The 20,360-nt window shown below is 36.2% G+C and overlaps 4 protein-coding genes and 1 long non-coding RNA gene across 7 annotated transcripts; 2 read left to right on the plus strand and 3 right to left on the minus strand.

Moving 5' to 3' along the window:
- Positions 1-268: 268 nt before the first annotated feature.
- LOC129873883 (probable ubiquitin-conjugating enzyme E2 18) lies at positions 269-6,246 on the plus strand. Its single transcript, XM_055949069.1, has 6 exons — positions 269-427; positions 609-712; positions 901-1,003; positions 1,308-1,371; positions 5,611-5,699; positions 5,902-6,246. Exons 1-6 carry the CDS (start codon positions 398-400, stop codon positions 5,995-5,997), a joined length of 486 nt encoding a protein of 161 aa, XP_055805044.1. The 5' UTR covers positions 269-397; the 3' UTR covers positions 5,998-6,246.
- LOC129873884 (uncharacterized) lies at positions 2,195-4,791 on the plus strand. Its single transcript, XR_008762807.1, has 2 exons — positions 2,195-2,560; positions 4,370-4,791. It is a non-coding gene; the product is annotated as an uncharacterized LOC129873884 (long non-coding RNA).
- A 1,115-nt stretch (positions 6,247-7,361) lies between the features above and the next one.
- Positions 7,362-14,022, minus strand: LOC129873521 (folate transporter 1, chloroplastic-like). Of its 3 annotated transcripts, none has more exons than XM_055948633.1 (11): positions 13,342-14,022; positions 13,175-13,246; positions 12,319-12,395; positions 11,491-11,581; positions 10,773-10,863; positions 10,406-10,479; positions 10,107-10,220; positions 8,705-8,776; positions 8,497-8,517; positions 8,311-8,378; positions 7,362-7,795 (listed from the first exon to the last, which is right to left on the minus strand). In XM_055948633.1, the coding sequence occupies exons 1-11, from the start codon at positions 13,420-13,422 to the stop codon at positions 7,663-7,665; spliced, it is 894 nt and encodes a 297-aa protein (XP_055804608.1). In that variant the 5' UTR covers positions 13,423-14,022; the 3' UTR covers positions 7,362-7,662. The 3 variants fall into 3 exon arrangements, with proteins under 3 accessions (XP_055804608.1, XP_055804607.1, XP_055804606.1); XM_055948632.1 differs by having other exon boundaries at positions 10,107-10,217; positions 13,170-13,246; XM_055948631.1 differs by having other exon boundaries at positions 13,170-13,246.
- Positions 14,023-14,112: 90 nt separating this feature from the next.
- On the minus strand, positions 14,113-15,994 carry LOC129873520 (peroxidase 49-like). Its single transcript, XM_055948630.1, has 4 exons — positions 15,663-15,994; positions 15,134-15,325; positions 14,875-15,040; positions 14,113-14,762 (listed from the first exon to the last, which is right to left on the minus strand). Exons 1-4 carry the CDS (start codon positions 15,885-15,887, stop codon positions 14,347-14,349), a joined length of 999 nt encoding a protein of 332 aa, XP_055804605.1. The 5' UTR covers positions 15,888-15,994; the 3' UTR covers positions 14,113-14,346.
- A 2,493-nt stretch (positions 15,995-18,487) lies between these two features.
- LOC129873151 (peroxidase 72-like) lies at positions 18,488-20,146 on the minus strand. Its single transcript, XM_055948185.1, has 4 exons — positions 19,793-20,146; positions 19,434-19,625; positions 19,170-19,335; positions 18,488-19,086 (listed from the first exon to the last, which is right to left on the minus strand). Exons 1-4 carry the CDS (start codon positions 20,015-20,017, stop codon positions 18,671-18,673), a joined length of 999 nt encoding a protein of 332 aa, XP_055804160.1. The 5' UTR covers positions 20,018-20,146; the 3' UTR covers positions 18,488-18,670.
- Positions 20,147-20,360: the final 214 nt, after the last annotated feature.

Consider the following 20,360-nt stretch of genomic DNA (forward strand, 5'->3'; position numbering starts at 1 on the left):
GTAAAAATATGCTATATAAATTGAGATGAAAAAAGTAGTATTAGTAAACTTAAGAGGATGATTTTTTTTTCCTTATAATGGTGGAGTCCAATTTATTTACATGTAAACTTAACTAATATATGGTTAGATATCTGTTATCTTTCACTTTAATTTTTAACTATTAAAAGTTGTTAGCTACTCGACTAAATGAAGGAAGTAAAATGTAACCAAAATATAAAAAACAACTAAAGGAAGTAAAAGGTGGACGGTAATAAATACTCCTAGTAAAAAAAACAAAGATTGGAAGAGGGGCCAGTGAATACATGATTTTTCAAGCCTTTTCTTTTCTTCTGTTCTGTCATTTGTGTGTATAGTTCTCATTGACATCGTCGTCGACGACCCGACGCTGCTGCCAGTCATGTCCGGTTCATCCGCCTCTTCTCGCAAGGTTCTTCTTCTTCTTTCGCTCATCTCTTTCTCTTTTTGCCTTTTTATGCATATACATATGATCTTTATCTTCTCTTGTTATTTTTTTCTCCGCCTTTGTGTCTTAATTTTACCTCTATTTGACCCTTTGTTACCGGTAATTCCGATGTGGGTTTTTCTTTTTTCGTTGGATTCTTGATCAGACATTAAGCAAGATAGCATGCAATCGACTCCAGAAAGAGTTGGCGGAGTGGCAGGTCAATCCCCCTGCTGGTTTCAAACATAAAGTCACTGATAATCTTCAAAGGTCTCACTCTTTCTTGTTTGATTAGGGTTTTCAGTGAATTTGATGGTTACCTTTATACCCCACTGGAATTTATGATCTGGGGTACAATAATTCACTAAAGATTCTTTGTTCATTTTTGCTTTCTTTGGAATAGAGGATAACTATATAGTTACATTAAATTTTGATTGATGTGGTTCTATGGTGAGAAGGTGGGTAATTGAAGTGAATGGGGCTCCTGGAACGCTCTATGCTGATGAAACCTATCAGCTTCAAGTTGATTTTCCAGAACATTATCCTATGGAAGCTCCGCAGGTGGGTACAATTTTGTGCCTTTTTTGATATTGTAACCCTAGCTCCCATCCCCACCCCTCTCTACTCTATCCAGAAGCAAACAAGCCTTTTTTTTTATCACTTCACTCTCCTGGTGACTTGAATAACCAACCTCATAGTTGGAGATGGTAGGGCCTTCCACTATGCTAACACTCCTTTGTGTACGTGATCGGTTGATACTGATTGATGTTATCTCTTATGGGGGTCTAAGGATCGTTGTTTCTTTTAAAGATTTCTATTGAAACTCATATCCTACTTATTTTGGCTGACTACCATATTGATGCAGGTGATTTTTGTGCCACCAGCTCCGTTACACCCTCATATCTATAGCAACGGGCACATTTGCTTAGGTAGTTATATATGTAAACAAATATCTTCCATTCTTACTATCACGAGACATTTATTAATTTGGTCATTGCATGTTGTTCAAATGTTCGATTTTCTATGCCTGGTCATGTGGTAAATGATTCTTGGTGCATACTTGTTTCACTGTTAAAGATTAGATGCTTGGTATTGTGGTGCTTGAAGTGCTTTTATGAGTTTTAACTTGTTTTTTTCTAAGAATTGGTGTTAATAGTAGATTGTTGGACGATGTCAACATTATTGCATGGTCTCAGTGTATTTTTCTTTTTATTGACTGATTTTGATTCAATTCCAATTCTATTTCTTTATACATACCCTCTAAGGGAGCAATAGTCGACGCCGGATAACAAAAAAGAAATCCTTTTCTAATGTAAAACTCTCTTTGCTAAGGGTAGTTTGTATTATGCGGTTTTAACTGAAAATTGTAACAGTCTGAGTAGAATGATAATTTAAACTTGGTCAAAACACCATCACCTAGGTCACGGGGAAAGCTCTTGCACTTCCTTTGAGTAGATCCAATTTGGCACTCAATAGGCCGAGCTTACAATTCTGAAATTGCATAAGCAAAGAGAAAGGTGTTCGTGCTACTTATAAAAAACGTATGCCTTTTCATTGGATTGAGGGTTTAGTAACTGCTTTTGACTGTGATGCTCTTTCTGGAAGGAAATCTTTTTCTTTTCCTTCTTTATAATCGAAGGCTGTGCAATTGTTTAAGTGCTTGACAAGATCTCCTTCTTTAAGATCAATATCACTACCAAAGACAACGTGTACATTCTTAGTGTTATTTGTTTTTGATAACCATGGTTTTTGGGCTAGCTTGCTTGCACCTCAACAAACATGTACATTCTTATTTCCAGAGTTCGTTTGTGAGAATCCAATTTTTTGATTTTCTAAAAGATAGAAAAAAACCCACTAAATTGAATAATTATAATTTTTGAGCTATCATATGGAAAATATCTAGGCATGATTCTGATCATTGTCCTTGTGGCTTGAATCACCAACAAGATGTGGTTTAAGGCTTCATTTGATTAAGTATCCTAGGTTCCCAACGACAAGATCTCCTTCTTTAATGGCTCTATCACCACCAAAGATAAGTCGTGGTCATCAGTTTTCAGTAAAAGGAAAGAAAAGGAAGAAGAAGAATGACTGAATAAACCAAAAAAACAAAATTTTGAGGTATCGTCTGGAATTTTTTCGAGGATTACTGGAAAAGTGAAAGTTGGCTACTCACATGATTCTGGTCATTATCTATTAAGTTTGAATCACTGAACAAAATGCGGTTCAAAGCTTCAAGTTGCTTTCGTTTCTCAAGCATCATGGCTCCCAGATAAGATTAGGAGGTCTCTGTTTTCATTTTTTTTGATGAAGTAGGAGGTCTGTGTGTTTCTAGTTAAAAAAGACGAGCAACTATTCTTTTGCAGTACCTTTTTGGTACTTGCTTAAATAAAATTACCATTACTTATCAAAAAAGATATGAGTAAGGACAAGAGGGGTTACTCGGATGGCAACCACCCTCCACCTCCAACCCTGAATTTTGGGTTGGAGTCACCAAAGGAGCAAAAAGGGTGGGAGCTCTTGGGGAGGGGTAAAAGAAGAAGAAGAAGATATGAGCAAGTAATTGAGCCCCATAGAGACAACCACATTAATATCTAAATAAGCTTCGCATATTCATATACCTTATCAGGGATAGAGCCTAGTAGCATTTAAACTTCTTCAACAATCCACTTGTGTAATTGGAGGTTGATGTGAAGTTGTGAACAATCACTGCACATAGGAGTTTGGAAGGACAACATTTAGGACGATGGCAGATAAGAAGGCCAAAAGAAACAAAAAAAGATGCCCAAATTGGAAAGGGAAAATCAGAAAAATCAAACCAAACGGGAATATGATCAATTTTCCCATCTACAAATTGTAAACAAACAATATTAACCAAAATAGCTCAAACCAGAACTGGACCGACCACATTTAGACTCTTACGCATTGCACGAGTGGAATAAGCATTGCCTCTTCATTTTGTCTGTTTTTGGGTCCTTTCTACTGTCGTGATTCACACAAGTAAAACAGAAAAGTCATTTTACTTTATTCTGAAGTAAATTTGAATTTTTCTGTCTCCTTTTAAGATAAAAAGCATAGTAGCACCGTTCTACAAAAGCAGCAATCCCTTTATCTGCCAAAAACAAGCTTCTTTTTTTATATTAATATGCCTGCAGTTTCTACTTTTGCGTGACATAATTGTGGTAAATCTTCTTCTTACTTGCCTAATTGACAAAGAGCCGTATTAACTTAAAGTTGGACTATTCACTATGATACCACATAAGTGATTACTTTTTTGGCGCTTTCTATAATGGTTCATTTACACACCAGTTCATTCTCGTTTGGATCAAAGTTACATACTTTGTACTTACTATCAAAATCATGACTTCCACCAATTCCCTTCCTTCCTCTTAGGTGGAGTTGTGTGCTAGGCGAATGAGCAGTTTAGCTTCGGTAATTAGCAGAAGTAGATATAGCCAATCAACATTTAGAATTCGGATGTGAACAGTTTCGTCATTAGACAAATTAAAAGGTGTCAGTGTTGTGCTAAAATTCGGCACAATAGATTGAATTTGTGTATCAACGAATGACAATGTTTTCCAGCTGTCCTATAATGGTTAAACAAAGATTGAAATAAGTTTTGAGAAACTGAAAGATGACTGTTTGGCTTTGAATATGGCATACCGTGTCTGGTCTTATGGAGATCAGTGAGTTGTTATTTACTATGTTTTTCCTTTTCTGGTGAATATTTTTGCCATCAATTCTTGCTTAAAATAGTGATTTAAGTAAGTTACTGTGCTGTATCAGTTTGTGAAGTCTATCTTATCAAAATCTTTCAAAATAGTCTTATCTTTACCATAATGACTGTTGTTACAATGTGTGTAAAAGTTGTATGATATGCAATAGAGGAGATGCTATTCGTATCTCAACTAAATGGCCCTTGTATCCTAGGAGAACATGTTTTTGGAGGGTTCCAAACATTAATGCACACACATTGAATCTAGACTCACAAGTATATAAAACCCGGCATTGGAGAATTAACCTTCATGATGTATGTTACATTGACATCAACATGATACCAGGTTTGCTAGCATCCGCTATCAATTCTTTTCTAGTATCTGGTATTTTGTTAGAGGCATAAAAATACCCATATCCATGCCTATTTGTTTGACTTGAGTGTATCAGCGGAAACCAAGAGTCTGCTTGTGTCAATAGTGGGATTAGTGGCAATCCGCACACAGTTGCTTTGTGAAGTCCAATTATTCCAAAATTAGTTCCAACTAGGAGCAGAAAGAATGGGTCATTTGGTGAACGTTTCGTTTTGTTGGAACTGAATCATCGTGGGAATAACTTATGTTTCATCTGTTCTTTCTAACTTATGTTTCATCATGAGAAAGAATTGGTATTTTGTTGGAATTTCCTTGTACATATGTTAACTTAATCATTGACTAAAATAAAACTTCATTTCCTAAAACTAAATTTTGTATCAAATAAACTTCAATATTTATTAGAAAACCTTTCACCTACCTACTCTTATTTACCTCTAAGTGAAAGTTGTATTTATGTTAACAAATAGTAGTGAGTCTGAATTCTCTTGTGTTGACATGACCTGTGATCTCATTTTTTTATCACATATTACCCTATTCAAACTGAAAGGTTTTTCAAATACACTGGGCAGGTTTGTAGAACCGTATTCACATAACTTCATCCTTAAGTGAACTCTGAATTAGGATGGTGCTGAAGAGGGAAACTTTCGAATTCCATCTTCTTCACTTTTTTCTTTCTATCTGTAGTTTCTTCCTGTCATGTGGGTTTGCAGAAAACATATTCATGTAACATCTTACCTAAGTGACCTTTGGAGAAGAGGAAAACTTTGAAATGCCATCTTTAGTTTCTCCTGTTATTCTGTTATATAGCAGATTTTTGTTTATTCTGTGGGTGAAAAGTGTAAATGTAAACGTCCCATACCATATTTTGTTTTTCTTTCTCTAGTCTCTCCTGTTATGCTGTTATATAGCAGTCCTTTTGTTTATTCTGTGGGTGAAGTGAAAACTTCAAGGTTCATGTGCAGTTTACTAATTGGTGTGCTAGTGCTAAGCTTCCATCTCATGAAAGATTTTTCGACATCTGATAGAAATTGGACATGCATCATTAGAACCAGCAGTTGACAACAGCCTTTTCATCTCTTGCAGATATTCTTTATGATTCATGGTCTCCTGCCATGACAGTCAGTTCTATATGCATCAGCATTCTCTCCATGCTGTCAAGCTCAACTGTGAAGGTGCATTTCCTGTATTCATATTAATATTGTTAATTTGAGTTACTTTTATGAGATCCACCATGCAGAAAGAACTTTTATTCCAAATATGTCAGAACCTATTTCCTCCTTGTCTGTTTAAATATGTACAACAGCACATTGTTCTGCCAAGCTTCTCTTGCTTTATTTTAGTTTTAGTTCTTATTGGTTTCCATCACTTGTGCAGCAACGCCCTGAAGATAATGACCGCTATGTGAAGAACTGCAGAAATGGCAGATCTCCCAAGGAAACCAGGTGGTGGTTCCATGATGATAAGGTGTGAAGGGTGTCCATCTGACCCTTAAGGCAACATTGTTGCTTTGGCTTAATTTAAATCAAATGCTAATGGAAAAACAATTCTGCAAATCCATGGCCACTGCCAGCGCATAATGTGCAGCAAATTGGCCTTTACTGTCCAATAATTGTAAATTGAGATGATTTTCTTCTGAGCTCCTTGTGCAACATTATGTACTCTTATGAAAATACACTACAACCTAATTGATAGCTCATGAAGAGTTTTCTGTTGTCTGAATGACAAGTTGGCACTTATTTTGCTTTGTTTTTATTGGTGACTTTGTGTTCCTTAGCCTGCTGAGTAACATCAGATAAATGATAGGAATGCGTCTAGTTCTTTGGACTTTCTGCTCCTTCTGTTGTTGGTGCTGTCTGCAATAAGGCAGCTTTCACCCAGTAGTGTAGTCTACTGGTCAATGAGAGGGAGTAAAAATCATGGGAAATTAGGGTTCAAATTTAATTAGAGACGAGATTCACTTGGTGATTCTCTCTCATCTCCCCAAGTCTTGGTGGGAAGAGTTATGCTAGTGGGAGGTAAGCAAGTACTCGGTGAAATAGTTGAGGTTTGGTGATTTTCTTTCATCTTCCCAAGTCTTGGTGGGAAGAGTTGTGCTAGTGGGAGGTAAGCAAGTACTCGGTGAAATAGTTGAGGTTTGCATAAGTTGATCCAATTGAGGTTTGCATAAGTTGATCCAATTGAGGTTTGCATAAGTTGATCCGGAACTGTCATTTTCACAAGGGGAGAAAAAAGGAGCTATTGTGTGTGTGGACATTTGTACTGTTGCACATGTTATGAGTTGAGGACTCAGTTTTAGGGTTTGTGATTTTGATATCCTAATATGCAATCATGTCATGACTTATTTCCGCAGAAACTCATCTGAAATCTAAATCTTTTGGTCTTTTACTTGAACTCGCTAAGACATAAGTCTATCTCTAAGCAAATTACATGATTAGTTTGATGTCTGTTTGTTTTATTGGTAGGTTAGTGTGACGTCTGTTCATTTTTTTGGTTTAGTTTGATGTCTATTCTTTTGCCACATTTTAAATGATAAGACGCGTCATCTTAAACCCACACATTAATTTGTCAAAGTTGCTAAAACATGCGTACTTCTGTCAATTCCAATATAATACTATATCTCACCAACATATGTACCGGATAATTTTATCCATCAAGACTTGAACAGATGAAAAAAAATCACCCAGTGTTTTTGCTTTCTCTAGGAATTGAACGTTAGATCATATGGTTCTTAACTCACTTCATTGACCACTTGGCCACACCTTGGGTGCCTTCAAGTCTCCCTTTCAAACAACCAAGAACATGCATTTAACTAACGAGGTTCACATACAGTATTATTAGATGTCAAAGCATAGCAATTCCATCAAATATTGTTGCTACAGAAGCAGCTTCGTGACTCGTGAGCACTTGAATAGCGACTCACAAAATTATTTCTTATCTGATAAATTACAAAGACTAGAAATATTGTACAAGTACACCAACCATAAAATTGTCCACTTTTTACAAACTCTTAAGCAGCATCGTGATTCGATTTGTACTCCTGTCAAATCTGTGAGTACTCTTTTTCCAGATAGTGTTTCACTAGTGTAGAATCCTAGTGCTACAGCAGGAATGGGAGGCAAAAAAGAAGTAAAAGAACTAATACTCTCTCCTAGATAATTTTAGCAGGTTTAGGACGTTCTCATAGACAATGAAGGTAACTGAAGCTGCAGGGACATTTTTCAGCATGTTTGGCGTGATACCTCTGTAGAAGCCTCGTACACCCTCAAACCTGTAAGCTCAAAAAAAAAAAAGATTAAAAAATGAAGGGGTAATTTTAGCAATAAGGAGGGGGGGGGGGGGGGGTTCTACTTTCTTCTCTTATTTAGCGATTTTGACGACTTCATTCTATTGTATGTAATAGATGAGAGGAAGAGGCAGGACAGAAGAAATTCAGGATTGAGAGAGGACTTGGAAAATTTTGTTTGCTTCCCCTGCATATCCTTTTGAATTGAAGTAAGCTTTTAAAGAATTCGATCATGACTAACAACCTTTTTCTAAACTTAATGGTCTTAAAAAGAATTACACTGTCAGAGTAGAAAATTAAATCAAAGGAAATTTGACTTTCTTCAGCTTTTGTTTATTCTCAATTTGATTCCCTGATATTGAAAGCCATTGTTAAGAGCATTAGACGAACTTGTATTTAGATTCTGAAAACATTTCAATATATAGCAAACTCAATGCTTGACATTCGTGTACAATTAATCAAGTGCATCAGCTGTAAATAAGTCCGAATTTCATCCTGACCTTGCAGTTTCCTTCACAACATGCCAGCTATCCATGTATCTCGGAACTCCAGTTGTACTTGGTCGTTGCTGTTCAAAGAGAAGATAGATCTTTAACTTATCTATAGAAAAACAAAATCAAGAGACACTAGATACTTGAAGAGTTGTATCAAGTGTTGCATAAAGCAGCAATATGAAAAGCAGTTACCTGCAACCGAGATCGTACAACCTGAAAAGGTTTCATTTAAATACATTATTAGTTAAAGAGAAAAATGAAGGGGCACAGGGTAAAAAGATTGTTAGAACTAATAGGCGCATTAAGGTGGGTGCTCCATAATGCTCTCAAAACCTTCTGTCACCAAACCCATATTCCCAAGAATACAGAAAAGAAAAAACTGATCACGCACCTAACATACCTGAAATGGGTATGTTGTAAGAATGGCTGCCAGCTTAGAAGAAGCTCCTAGTGTTGCATAGTCAACTGAATCCTGATAAAGAAATGTAAGAGTAAATACTAAGGTGTTTACCAATGTCATTTCAAGGCTAAGAGAAGTTAAGATGTTCTTTCTTATTGGGAATTGAAGTGGTCAATTTTCTACAACAGAGTATTCCATATGAAAGAACTAATCATTACAGTGATCACAATATCATTGACATCTGATAGTGCTCTTGAGTAATAATCAACCTCCAGACATGGTACAACCAATTATTTTGCATTAACATTGAGCCTTAACGATGTCTTCTTGCTTTACAGACAAAAACGAAGATACAATATATCACCACTTAGCAGCAAATAGGTTTCCATTAATTGATCAAAGAGTGGCAGTTCACTGGTTCAAAATAAATCATCTCTCACCACATAAAACAATAACAAGAACCACATAGTCAGTTCAGAAAATAATTCAAGCATTCTTCACTCTGATATGCTTATCAAAGAGAAATATTCCATTTTACATTTCTTCTAGTAGTTGGAGCTTATCTCTTTTTCTTTTTTCTTTTTATATTACGTTTCTAATGGGGAGGGGTTGGGCAGGCTAGTGTCACTCTGATGCAGTAAATAAGGGACTGAAAAGAAATCTAATGTGCCTTTGGATAAACCGTATACATGAACTAGAAATAATATCTTGCCTGATCAAGGAGAAAAGGTTTGAAAAGTTAGCGTACAAGATTACCTAAGACACCTACGTGATGTATCTGCACAAAGTACCATGACAATATAACGAGGAAAGGAAAGCATAATACTAAGGGTGTGTTTGGTATGGAGAGAAATATTTTCCTAGAAAATGTTTTCTTGGAAAGCAAGTGGATTTCTTACTTATTTTCTAATGTTTGATAGGTAAGCAAGAGAATATTATTTCAAGAGTATTCATATGTTATCTAACAAAAACAATATGGGGGTGGGATGTGGTGGAGAGTGGGGCTTGGGATGGTCGAGAGGAGGGGGGTGGGAAGAGATAATGAACTCGCAATGTCACTTACGTAACTTGTTTTCCCTACTTTGATTAAGGAAGTCATTTTCCTAGAGAAAATATTTTCTGAAGTATTTTGACAAACCAAACATGGAAAAATTGAAAAATATTTTCTTCCATACCAAACATACTCTAAGAGTTGGACAGTGTATTCTCATATGGGCCATTTGCCCATTAACTTAAAAAATCCTGCCCAATTTGTACTCATTCTTATCCGGCTAACCAAATCTGAATTCCAATATCTACTATACATACAGGGATTAGTTTTGCTGGTCATCCGAACATAAAAAGAGCTATTGAGTTGAATTACATCCAAAAAATGTAACAGACATTGCTTTTAGAGCCTCACCAACAAGTCAGCAGCTGTGGCAAGTGTGTTCTCATTTTCCTGAGCTTTCGAGCTAACAAGAACTTTGCGAAATTCCTCATATGCTGTGAACTGAATAGCACCATGTGTAACCTGCTGAAGCAAAACAACAGATCAGCGCATTTCATAAATTAAGGGTTACATGTCAGCATTAGATTGGCTGTATATTGTTTAGATAATCTATCCAAAAGGTAAAATAAGCTATGAGGGTCAACTTCAAAATTTTACGTCATTTACAGAATGAAATTATGTGCAAGAATTGAAGAAAATGTAATTCTAACCATAAATAGGCCTGGCATAAGCCCCTTGTAAAGTGCCCTCCATCCTTCTTCTTTGATTATGGTTCTTAAAGCATCTGAATCAATCCATAAACAACAAAGTTCATGTGAAGTTAATAAGTAGGATAGTAAACGTAAAAGAGGCCAATTGGATAACTAAATGTGCATGCACATACAAAAGAGAGCAGAAGTTGCAATAGAACCTCAGTAAACAAAAAGAGGATACAAAACTAAAGAAACTCAAAATTGCAGAAATAAAGGTTGAATTCTTATACAACATTATGATGGAAAGAAATGGCCCTAGAGTGCTCAAAGTTAGATGAATACACAATGAAACATGTTGACAAGTTAATATGAGAGTGAAGCAGACCATGAAACCCGGTGTATGGATGAATCTGATTAGGAGTCTGAAGTTGCAATCTTGTTTTCACAAGCCAAAGAGGGTTGGTGCAAAAACAGACCTGAATTCCGACAAACGCACCTTTTAAGATATGACAGTCTGCAATATTAGAGGTATGTGCTTAAAGTTACTGAAATAAGCACGTCACATATTTCGTCTACCTAAAGATTTTCATGTCACTGGTAAACCGAAGAAGTCATCAATCTGTTGTCATCAAAACTGAAAAGGAGGGGGGGAGGTGGGGTTGTCCACAAAAAGATCAACAAAATCAAATTTGTTTGTCTTTAAGATTCTCCAGTTCCTGTATTTAACTAACACCTAGCACACACATTTGTGGTTTGCCAATGATCAATGGGAGTCAATAACCCCCCCCATCCCCACCCCACCCCAACACCGCCTTTTCTTCTGTGTGTGTTGGAGTCCAAAAGAACAGGTTTATTATTAGACCTTGCCTTTCTTTCAGGAAAAAGGTTTTTTTATTGGTAACACTTTTAACAACAGTAAAACTAAGGGATTCATCACCAGCAAGACAATTATAATTGCACTCCTAGAGCAAATACAGAATCACATCATCTAACTATCTGTCTTTGGCACTCCTGTCAAAAACTGGCCAATTGAATGCTGAGCATATTAACACATGAACTACACATTGTTCTTTCATTAAACCATCAGAAATTTGACTGCTGACCAGCGCTCCTGCTTCTGCAGCTGAAGCAAGGTGAAGGCCTGGACTCAGCTCGTCCCTGGTCCTCAGATATCTTTGCTTAGCCTTGCTATAGCTACAGAAGGAAAATTCCAAAAAATGTATGAGTTAGAGAAAGATGTGTCTCAAGCCTAGAAATGTACGTAATCAAAGAGAAAGCAACCTAATGTGTTGACTGCTTCCTACAAGGAGAACATTGTCTCTTACAAGCAATCCCATGTATGAAATAATGACTGTTGCCTCTTAACTAACATGTTATGGATGTAGATGTTAATATTAAGCACCCGTAAATTCAGTATAAAAAACAGTAAAGTAAATTCTGTGTCAAGAAAATCAATTTTCTTTTAATTGATAAGTAAATGGATTATGTTAACAGAATAATACTTACAGCTTGTCAATCATTAAAATTGACTATACCAGATCCAAGTGAAACAATCAATCAACTGATACTGAAAGACCTAATGGGATCTTCCGATGTATCATTTCTAAGTGCAATGGATTTCATAGGTATAATAAGAAGCTCTATCAATCAAGATTTGTTCCTTCACTATATTTCGATGTTGTTGTCTCTTTTTTATTGCTTTACAAAGGGTAATCCAAACAAATATAATAAAATAGGAAAAAACTGAAAAGGGGAAACCCCATCAGGTATTGAATGAGTCTAAATAGTGTTTCCCATACTTGTAGACACAACTTGCATAGAGCAAAATCTTCACAAAAGAGAAAAAAAAGGATTCACTGAGAGCAGCCTTCTGGAAACAGAATATGTTACTTACAAGAACTTTATCAACAAAAGGAAAAAATATTACTTACAAGAAAAAATATAAACCCCATGAAATAGTTGACCCAAGAATAGCAGGGTAAAAACCAGCATAAAGTCCTCTAAAACCCTGATGCAAAGACAATATGATAACAAATCGGTCAATTTGGTGGAAAAATGAGCACATATATGAGTGATAAGGTAAGCATTCAACAGTCTGCAGCAAGGAAAGGAGCTTCATCTTCAAAAGCATATGTCAGTGGGATGTTTGATTGTGATTGGCAAAGTGTGATGGAGTTTCTCACTATGACATAGTCATAATGAGAAACTCTACCTGTGAAAACAGGTAAATGGAACAAGAAAGCACTAGGTCGAGATTTGGAGTAAAACCGGCGTATCCAAGCTGGTCATGCACCACTGTGATAGAAAACAGACATCCCACCCCACTCTTAACATTCAAATAAAGGACTTAACCATATTTATAAGAAATCAAATAACCTATCTTTCCAGTTGGAGTAGCCATATACAAACTCTACTAGGATACACTTCCTCTCAACGGTTCCTAAAAGATTCTTGAGGGAGAAACTGATTATTGTTACTGTGGATTGGATATCATAATGTGGATAATTCACAAAACAACCATAAAACCCCATAGGTATCAATTGTACCTAGTCCAGGGGAACATGGCCTCATATATCCTTAGAAGGGTACTTGCCGCCAACATGCCGAATTGATTTCAGATATTAGTATTTATTTGTCTTTCACCAAAGCTACGTACTATACGAATTGAAAAGCAACTTCCATTTCTAATCATGAACTAGAAGGTGACTTTTGGAATAGTAGCAATGCATATGTAGATAAACTTCAATATTTGCAGAAATTGGAAAGATTCAGAAAAACAAACCTCACTTCGAGTAATAGCAAATAAAGCATGAGGTGTGTTCCTATAGGCGGGGACGTTGGAGATTCTTCCGTCATAAACTAAGATTAACATTTACAACAAATCAAGCTCCAAGGAAAGGAACCAACACGAGATCATTCATTTTCTATAGCAGGAAAGCATAAATAACACTTACCTTGGAACCTGGTACGAACAACGTCAAGGGGTTGAGAGAAAGTGACAGTGGCGAGTCCCGCGGCAGCGCCGGCAACGGCATTTTCCCATTGCCAGTCTGCCGACGGCAAAGCTGCCATTTTTTTCATGGCTCCGTCTACCGTTGGCTTCCCTTTCCTTTTCGCCGTTTACTTTAATGAGATGGACCTTCCTACGCAAACGAAGCGGTGTCGTATTGACCTCCTGGTGAACGCCCGACATGTCCGCAGCTTGCGCCTGCTCAGTAATTGTGCAAAATTGAAACAGCCAATTTAAACGTCAATTTGTGTCGAGGTGTATAAATATTTTTTTCGGGCAAGTTTATGTACTTTTTTCTTTGAAATACAAAATGTATATTGTAACTGATAGTGTTTTGGACTGAAAAAACCCGATATTTTTGAAGTAATTTTTACTCCAATAATAGTGCAAGTAGGAGGACAAAGGGGTTTGGATTTGAAATGAAATAAAATATTAAGACCTTTTTTCTTGTCTAGTATAGGTGTGTGTTTGCACATGGTATATATTAACATAATTTTTTATCAGGTGAATAGTAAAAGGTTACATAATGTGAAAAATAAGTTCTGAGATAATAGGATTCCACATAATTTAGGTGCGTAACACTATAATTTAGATGTTTTAATACAAATATTTGTAGCTTCTACTGGCTTGGTCCAATGTTAAATTTAAGGTGCTAAAAAGCAAGATTTGCAAGTGTTGCAGGCTTATGGTAGACAATTTCAAACAAAGGGCCAAGTTTTTAAGATAATGTATATGAACCCATGGATTCCTGTTTATTACACACTTAAAACAAACACAACTCAAAAGGTGGTCTTCAAGGATGGACACTAGCAGTGAAATCCTCAAGGATGAAAAAGAGAGCTAGAAGATTTGTTGGAAAAAGAACAAAAATAGAAAAGACATAACAAATTGACAATACAGGCACAATCATTGAGGTAATGTTCTCTTCAAGATAACAAGTTGTTCTCTTTCAAGATGAGTTGATCTTCCTGCAATTCTTCCTGATTTCCCCACTGGAACCTGTCAAAGGAGAAATGTTCCCCATCTTAACCATAGACTTAGCAAAGTGGTCGAAGAAAAGGGCATTGTTCTCTGCATATTGCTTCACCAAGGCTAATGATGCTTGACTCTTAGTAGCAAGAACTTGGTCAGAGTTCAGCAGGCCCTTTGAAGCCAACAAGAGCTTGAAGTAGCTGTTATCAAATTTTGTTGGGGAAACAAAGTCCAAGAAGAATAAGTTCTGGTCACCACCAGATTTTGGACACCTATTGCGCAATTGGGCAGCAAAAGATTGATCTAGAGTTGAGTCTGGTTTATTATTTCCTGACTGGTTGTAGAGCCTTTGTCTGAAGCTGGTACATCTTGAATTTCCAATTGTGTGGCTCCCTGCATTACAATTTATCCGTGTTAACTATGATTTCATGTGTGATAGCTAATCTCACTAAAATTTAAGCAACGTCTGGGAAAGAGATAGCAAAAGAAAAAGAGTAACATTTACCAGACAAAGCTACAAGGTCAATAAGATCAAGTCCTTGTCTCTTGAACTTTGAGAGAATGGAATCAAATGTGTTGTTTGGAGCAGGAATATTGTTGTTGGAGCCACTTAAACTGGCGCTTCTGGAGTCTCTTCTTCCCAATGGAACCTCCCAGCTCGGTCCACCAGCCTGTATATGAACTAAAAAAGTTAGCTCGTGTTTTATTTATATATTCTTAAGGAGGTACTCTGATCAAACTATATATGCCGTGGCAGTACTTACCAATACAGTAGAATCCCTTGCAGCAAGTGCCAAGATATCAGCGCAAGAAACAGTTTGAGGACATTCCTTCTCCAGTGCAGATTTAATCTCGTCAAGGACTTCGAATCCACGAGCTGAATTCTTGTTGAGGTTTGATCCTTTTTCTGTCACAATACCTCTACTATTATCCAGAAGCAAAGATGCATCACATCCCTACATGACATAGTGAAACAATAGCTAGCCATCAGTTTTCACTTCCTGATAGGCTATAATTAAGAAGTTCAAAGCCGCAAAATCCGAAAGAAAAAAAGGCTATATTTTTTATATACTCAGTGCAAAAGTAACTTTAGCAAGTGTATTTTTGCATGCTAGTATGCTAGTGCACTTCCTGTTCAGAGTGTTGCCAACTTGTAATTACTTTCTGCCATGTAGATATTGTCATGACACAACTTTTATTGCATGTATTTTCAACAGGGTATAGTCAATGGACACTCAGTTATTATACTTAAGTGTCATAATTATTTAGTCACTGGAAATATATATGATTTACCTTGACAAAACAGTCGTGGAAATGGAGCCTCAACAGGGAAGCAGCCATTCGGGCTTCTTTGGCAACAGCCTTGACAACTACAGACTTAACAATTTCTTGCGCTCTTGGGCATGATTTATAATAATATTGCGGGTATAGGTTATCATTGTTACTCTTAAAAGAGAAACAAATTGGTGCAAAAGCAAGCAGTGCAATGAAAATGAAGAAGCTCATGGACTGAGCCATCTTGAAGTTAAGTTATAAGGACTTAGTTTAGAAGAAATTTAATTTGATTAATACTGAGGAAGGCTAGCTTTTGCTGTGATGAAATTGATATGGAGTTCACGAGTTTATATAGTGTGTTCAGTGAAAGGAGTGTTACGATGGACAAGTAAATAAATGGAGTTGGTAGCCCTTTGGTTTGGATAAAATACAAATATGCCTGATTTTAATTTGCCAATCGAAGAAGACTTTTGTTCTACAAGTAAATGACGATTGATTTGGTCCATAACAGACACAAGACTTTCACCAGCTACGTAAATTTTCTAAGATTAACTCAATTGTTATGCAGGACAGGAGGTTGATTACGACTCTTCATCTTACAAATAACCAACTACTACTTGACTTGGTTATTTTCGAGCCTTTGTAAAGTTGATGAAGTCCACTTCTGAAGAAAATAGAAGTGAAAAGAATCAAGGCTTCTTAAACAAATAATTCTTGGGAGACAATTGTCAAAGTTCATCTATTTGAAAATAATATATGCATAAATCGGCCTATAGTCCTCCCCTAACCAATATCAAACTTAATAAATTGTACGCAGCTATCATGCTATAGAGGAAAACCTTGACTAGTAATACTAAAAAATTAAGCATGAGAGAATGACTTGATCTGGTCAGCCCCACACGCCTTAATTGCTCGAGGCATGAAATGTATAAAGTAACAAAAGAGTTTTATTATATATAATAAATACAGAGAAGCCGCATCTGCTTTCTTGACAAAGAGGACCTCAACATTATTTGTCTTTGATTACTCCATCCATGTTATTAGACAAGTATTGCGAAAGAGTAAGGTTGTAAAACATATCAAAGTTGGAAATATTAAACATATAATCTAAACAAGACTAAGAAAAAATTATTATGTCAAACAAGACGGAAATGCTGGTATTAGTATAATTTGTTGTATTTTCTCATGCGTTACTTAAGCATAGCAAGCTAAGCTGACCTGCAAATGGATAAGTGAATTTGAATATTAGGTGAATCCAATTTTGGTCCAATAAATGGACAAAAATATATTCAGGTAAAAAGGGTTAGGAGAACTGCTCTGCTAGACTGCTACTATTTTCAAACATGAACAGAATAGGATTTTTGCTTAGAAAAAACTGTTTTAGTCGCATGAGGAGAATTAATTAATGTGGTTAAGGATGATAAATGGACTGACTATGTCTTTTATCAAATATATTTGCAGGCACCCGAAGTGAAGAGATACCCGATTTTGGTACCACCATTTTAAGTTATATCCGCAGTGCTTAAAAATTTTGCAAGTCTATTTACTTTGGAGTTGTTCCGAATTACGAAAACTTGATCTTAGCGTCTCCTTTTCTTCGCGTGCATCACATACACAGATATATTTCCAACTTAATTAGGTGAGCTATTTCAATCTTTAGGTTCAGTTCTAGTTCTACTAGTATGTTTTAGATGAATTGGGACTCAGAACCATAGGCATGAACGATCTGCGCTCCAAGTCTGGACGGCTAGTTTCCACATTATATTGCATCAAGTAATTAATAAGATTGTGAGCTACAATAACAATAATCCTATGCTAGTTGAGGCACAGTACATGAATTAATCCTCTCTATTCATGTCGCTCCATTTAGACTCGTCTTAAATTAATATTCAATAATTTATATTCTTCAACATTAGAAGTTCTCCACTGGCATACTGATCTCTAATAAGATCAATACACTTTTTTCTGGCCTTCTGTGATTTAATTTTTCTATCATGGCAACAAAAAGACATGCATAGATCTGCAGCTTGCTTTAGCTATGCTTGTACCTTGTCAAAAATACTCTCAGAAAACTATTCTTCAACCAACTAGTACTGTCGGACGCACAAAAAAATCGCACGCGGCTCCAAATAAACGAGGCGAAGGCACATAACTAATTGGGTTGATTGACATGTATTTGTTCAAAAAAGTAACCAAGTAAATGTCCATTTGATAAAAGAAGTATGGTAAGGCAAGAAACAACATATTGATCAGTTGCAACACAATTTTTAAACCTTGAACATATTTATAGTTTGTTTGGCCAAACTTCTAAAATTAGACAAGTGTTTTTTTCAAAAGTGTTTCAAAATAATACTTTCGTTGAGAAATAGGTTATGTTTGACCAATAAATTTTAAAAACTCTTTTGAGCAACAATTAGTGTTTGATCAAACTTTTTAAAAGTACATCTAAGTAGTGTATTTTTCTCAAAAGTATTTTTCAAAAAAGTGTTTGGGGAAAAAACTATTTTTGTTAGCTTCTAAAAAACAGTTTCTACTATTCTCAAGAAAACTTATTTTCTCCCAAAAGCTTGGCCAAACACCTCATTTTTTTTAAAAAAAAATAAACACTTTGGTCTCCCAAAAGCTTGGCCAAACAGGCTATTAATCCAGAATATTTGATTGAGAGAATTATATGATATGATTAGTTGAAAATTGAATATTCTCTCAATCAATAGTATAATATTTTCTCTAATTTGGTCTGGAGGTATGAGATTGTTACTTATATATAGTTCCTGTATTATAGTATCCTTTTCACTTAATTCACTTTGTCCAGAGTTAAAATGAAGTGTGAAAACTGCTAAAAGTAAGATCCAAGAATGGTATAGATTCTTGATTAACAACAGATGGTACAAACGATGTGATCTCAAGGACGAAAAATGAAAGAAGCTAGGAGAATATAAAAAGAACAATGGAAAGATACATAACAAAACAACAATAAAGGGATAATTATTGACTCTGTTTCTGCAAATGAAAGTTGATGTGCTCTCTTAAGACGAGTTGATCTTCCTGCAAGTCTTCCTGATTTCCCCCCTGGAACCTGTCAAAGGAGAAATGTTTCCCATCTTAATCATAGACTTGGCAAAGTGGTCGAAGAAAAGGGCATTGTTCTCTGCATATTGCTTCACCAAGGCTAATGATTCTTGACTCTTAGTAGCAAGAACTTGGTCAGAGTTCAGCAGGCCCTTTGAAGCCAACAAGTTCTTGAAGTAGCTGTTATCAAATTTTGTTGGGGAAACGAAGTCCAAGAAGAATAAGTTTTGGTCACCGCCAGATTTTGGACACCTATTGCGCAATTGGGCAGCATATGATTCATCCAGAGTTGAGTCTGGTTTACTGTTTCCTGACTGGTTGTAAAGCCTTTGCCTGAAGCTAGTACATCTTGAATTTCCGATTGTGTGGCTCCCTGCATAACAATTTATTGATGTTAACTAAGATTTCAAGCATGTTGATAACTATGTAGTAACAAGAAAGGGAGTAATCTTTTACCAGATAACGCGACAAGGTCAACAAGATCAAGGCCTTGCCTCTTGAATTTAGTGAGAATGGTGTTAAATGTGTTGTTTGGAGCAGGAATGTCATTGTTGGAGCCACTTAAACTGGCACCTCTGGAGTCTCTTCTTCCCAATGGAACCTCCCAGTTTGGTCCACCAGCCTAAAAAACAAATTAAAATTAGCCGTGGTTCTTTTTTGTTGGCGCCTCGCCTAGAAGCTAGGAAAGTAGTGTGATCAACTTTATGTGACTCTACTTACCAAAACAGTGGAGTCCCTTGCAGCAAGTGCCAAGATATCAGCACAAGAGACAGTTTGTGGACATTCTTTCTCCAGTGCAGATTTAATATCATCAATGACGTCAAATCCACGAGCTGAGTTCCTGTTGGGGTTTGATCTCTTTTCAGTTACTATGCTTCCCCTGCTGTCCAGAAGCAAAGACGCGTCACACCCCTACATGACATAGTAAAATAAACAATTAGGCATCAACTTATCTCTATCAATTAATCCTATATTTTGTTCATAGCAAAAGTAACTTTCAGTAGGTGCATTCTTGTGTACTGTGTGCATTGTTATAATATCAAGTGACCCAAACATTTAGTAACAGAGAGATGTTTTACCTTGACAAAGCAGTCATGGAAATGGAGCCTCAGCAACGAAGCAGCCATTCGGGCTTCTTTGGCAACAGCCTTAGCAACAACTGACTTGACAATTTCTTGCGCTTGTGGGCATGATTTATGATAATATTGTGGGTATAGATAACCATTGTTACTCTTATAAGAGAAACAAATTGGTGCAAAAGCAAGCAGAGCTACGAGAAGGAAGAAGCTCGTGGACTGAGCCATCTTGAAGTTAAGTTCTAAGGACTTGTTGTAGAAAGAAGATAGTAAACTATTGAAGAAGGCTAGCTTGCTGTGATGAAATTGAAATGGAGTTGCACTACTATATATAGTGTGTTCAATGGAAGAAGAGTTACAAAAAAATGGAGTTCGTAACTTTTAGTTGTGATTAGTATATTAATTTCTTCACCAATTGATGCAGACTTCTGTTTTACAAGTAAATGATGGTTGATCTGGTCCATGACAGTAAAAACACCTTCACCTGCTACGTAAATGTTGCAACATCAATTCAATTGTAATGCATGACATGAAGTTGATTATGACTCTTTATCTTACAAATTGTTGACTT

The sequence above is a fragment of the Solanum dulcamara genome, chromosome 11 (genome assembly GCF_947179165.1).
Source record: "Solanum dulcamara chromosome 11, daSolDulc1.2, whole genome shotgun sequence".
Taxonomy (NCBI): domain Eukaryota; kingdom Viridiplantae; phylum Streptophyta; class Magnoliopsida; order Solanales; family Solanaceae; genus Solanum; species Solanum dulcamara.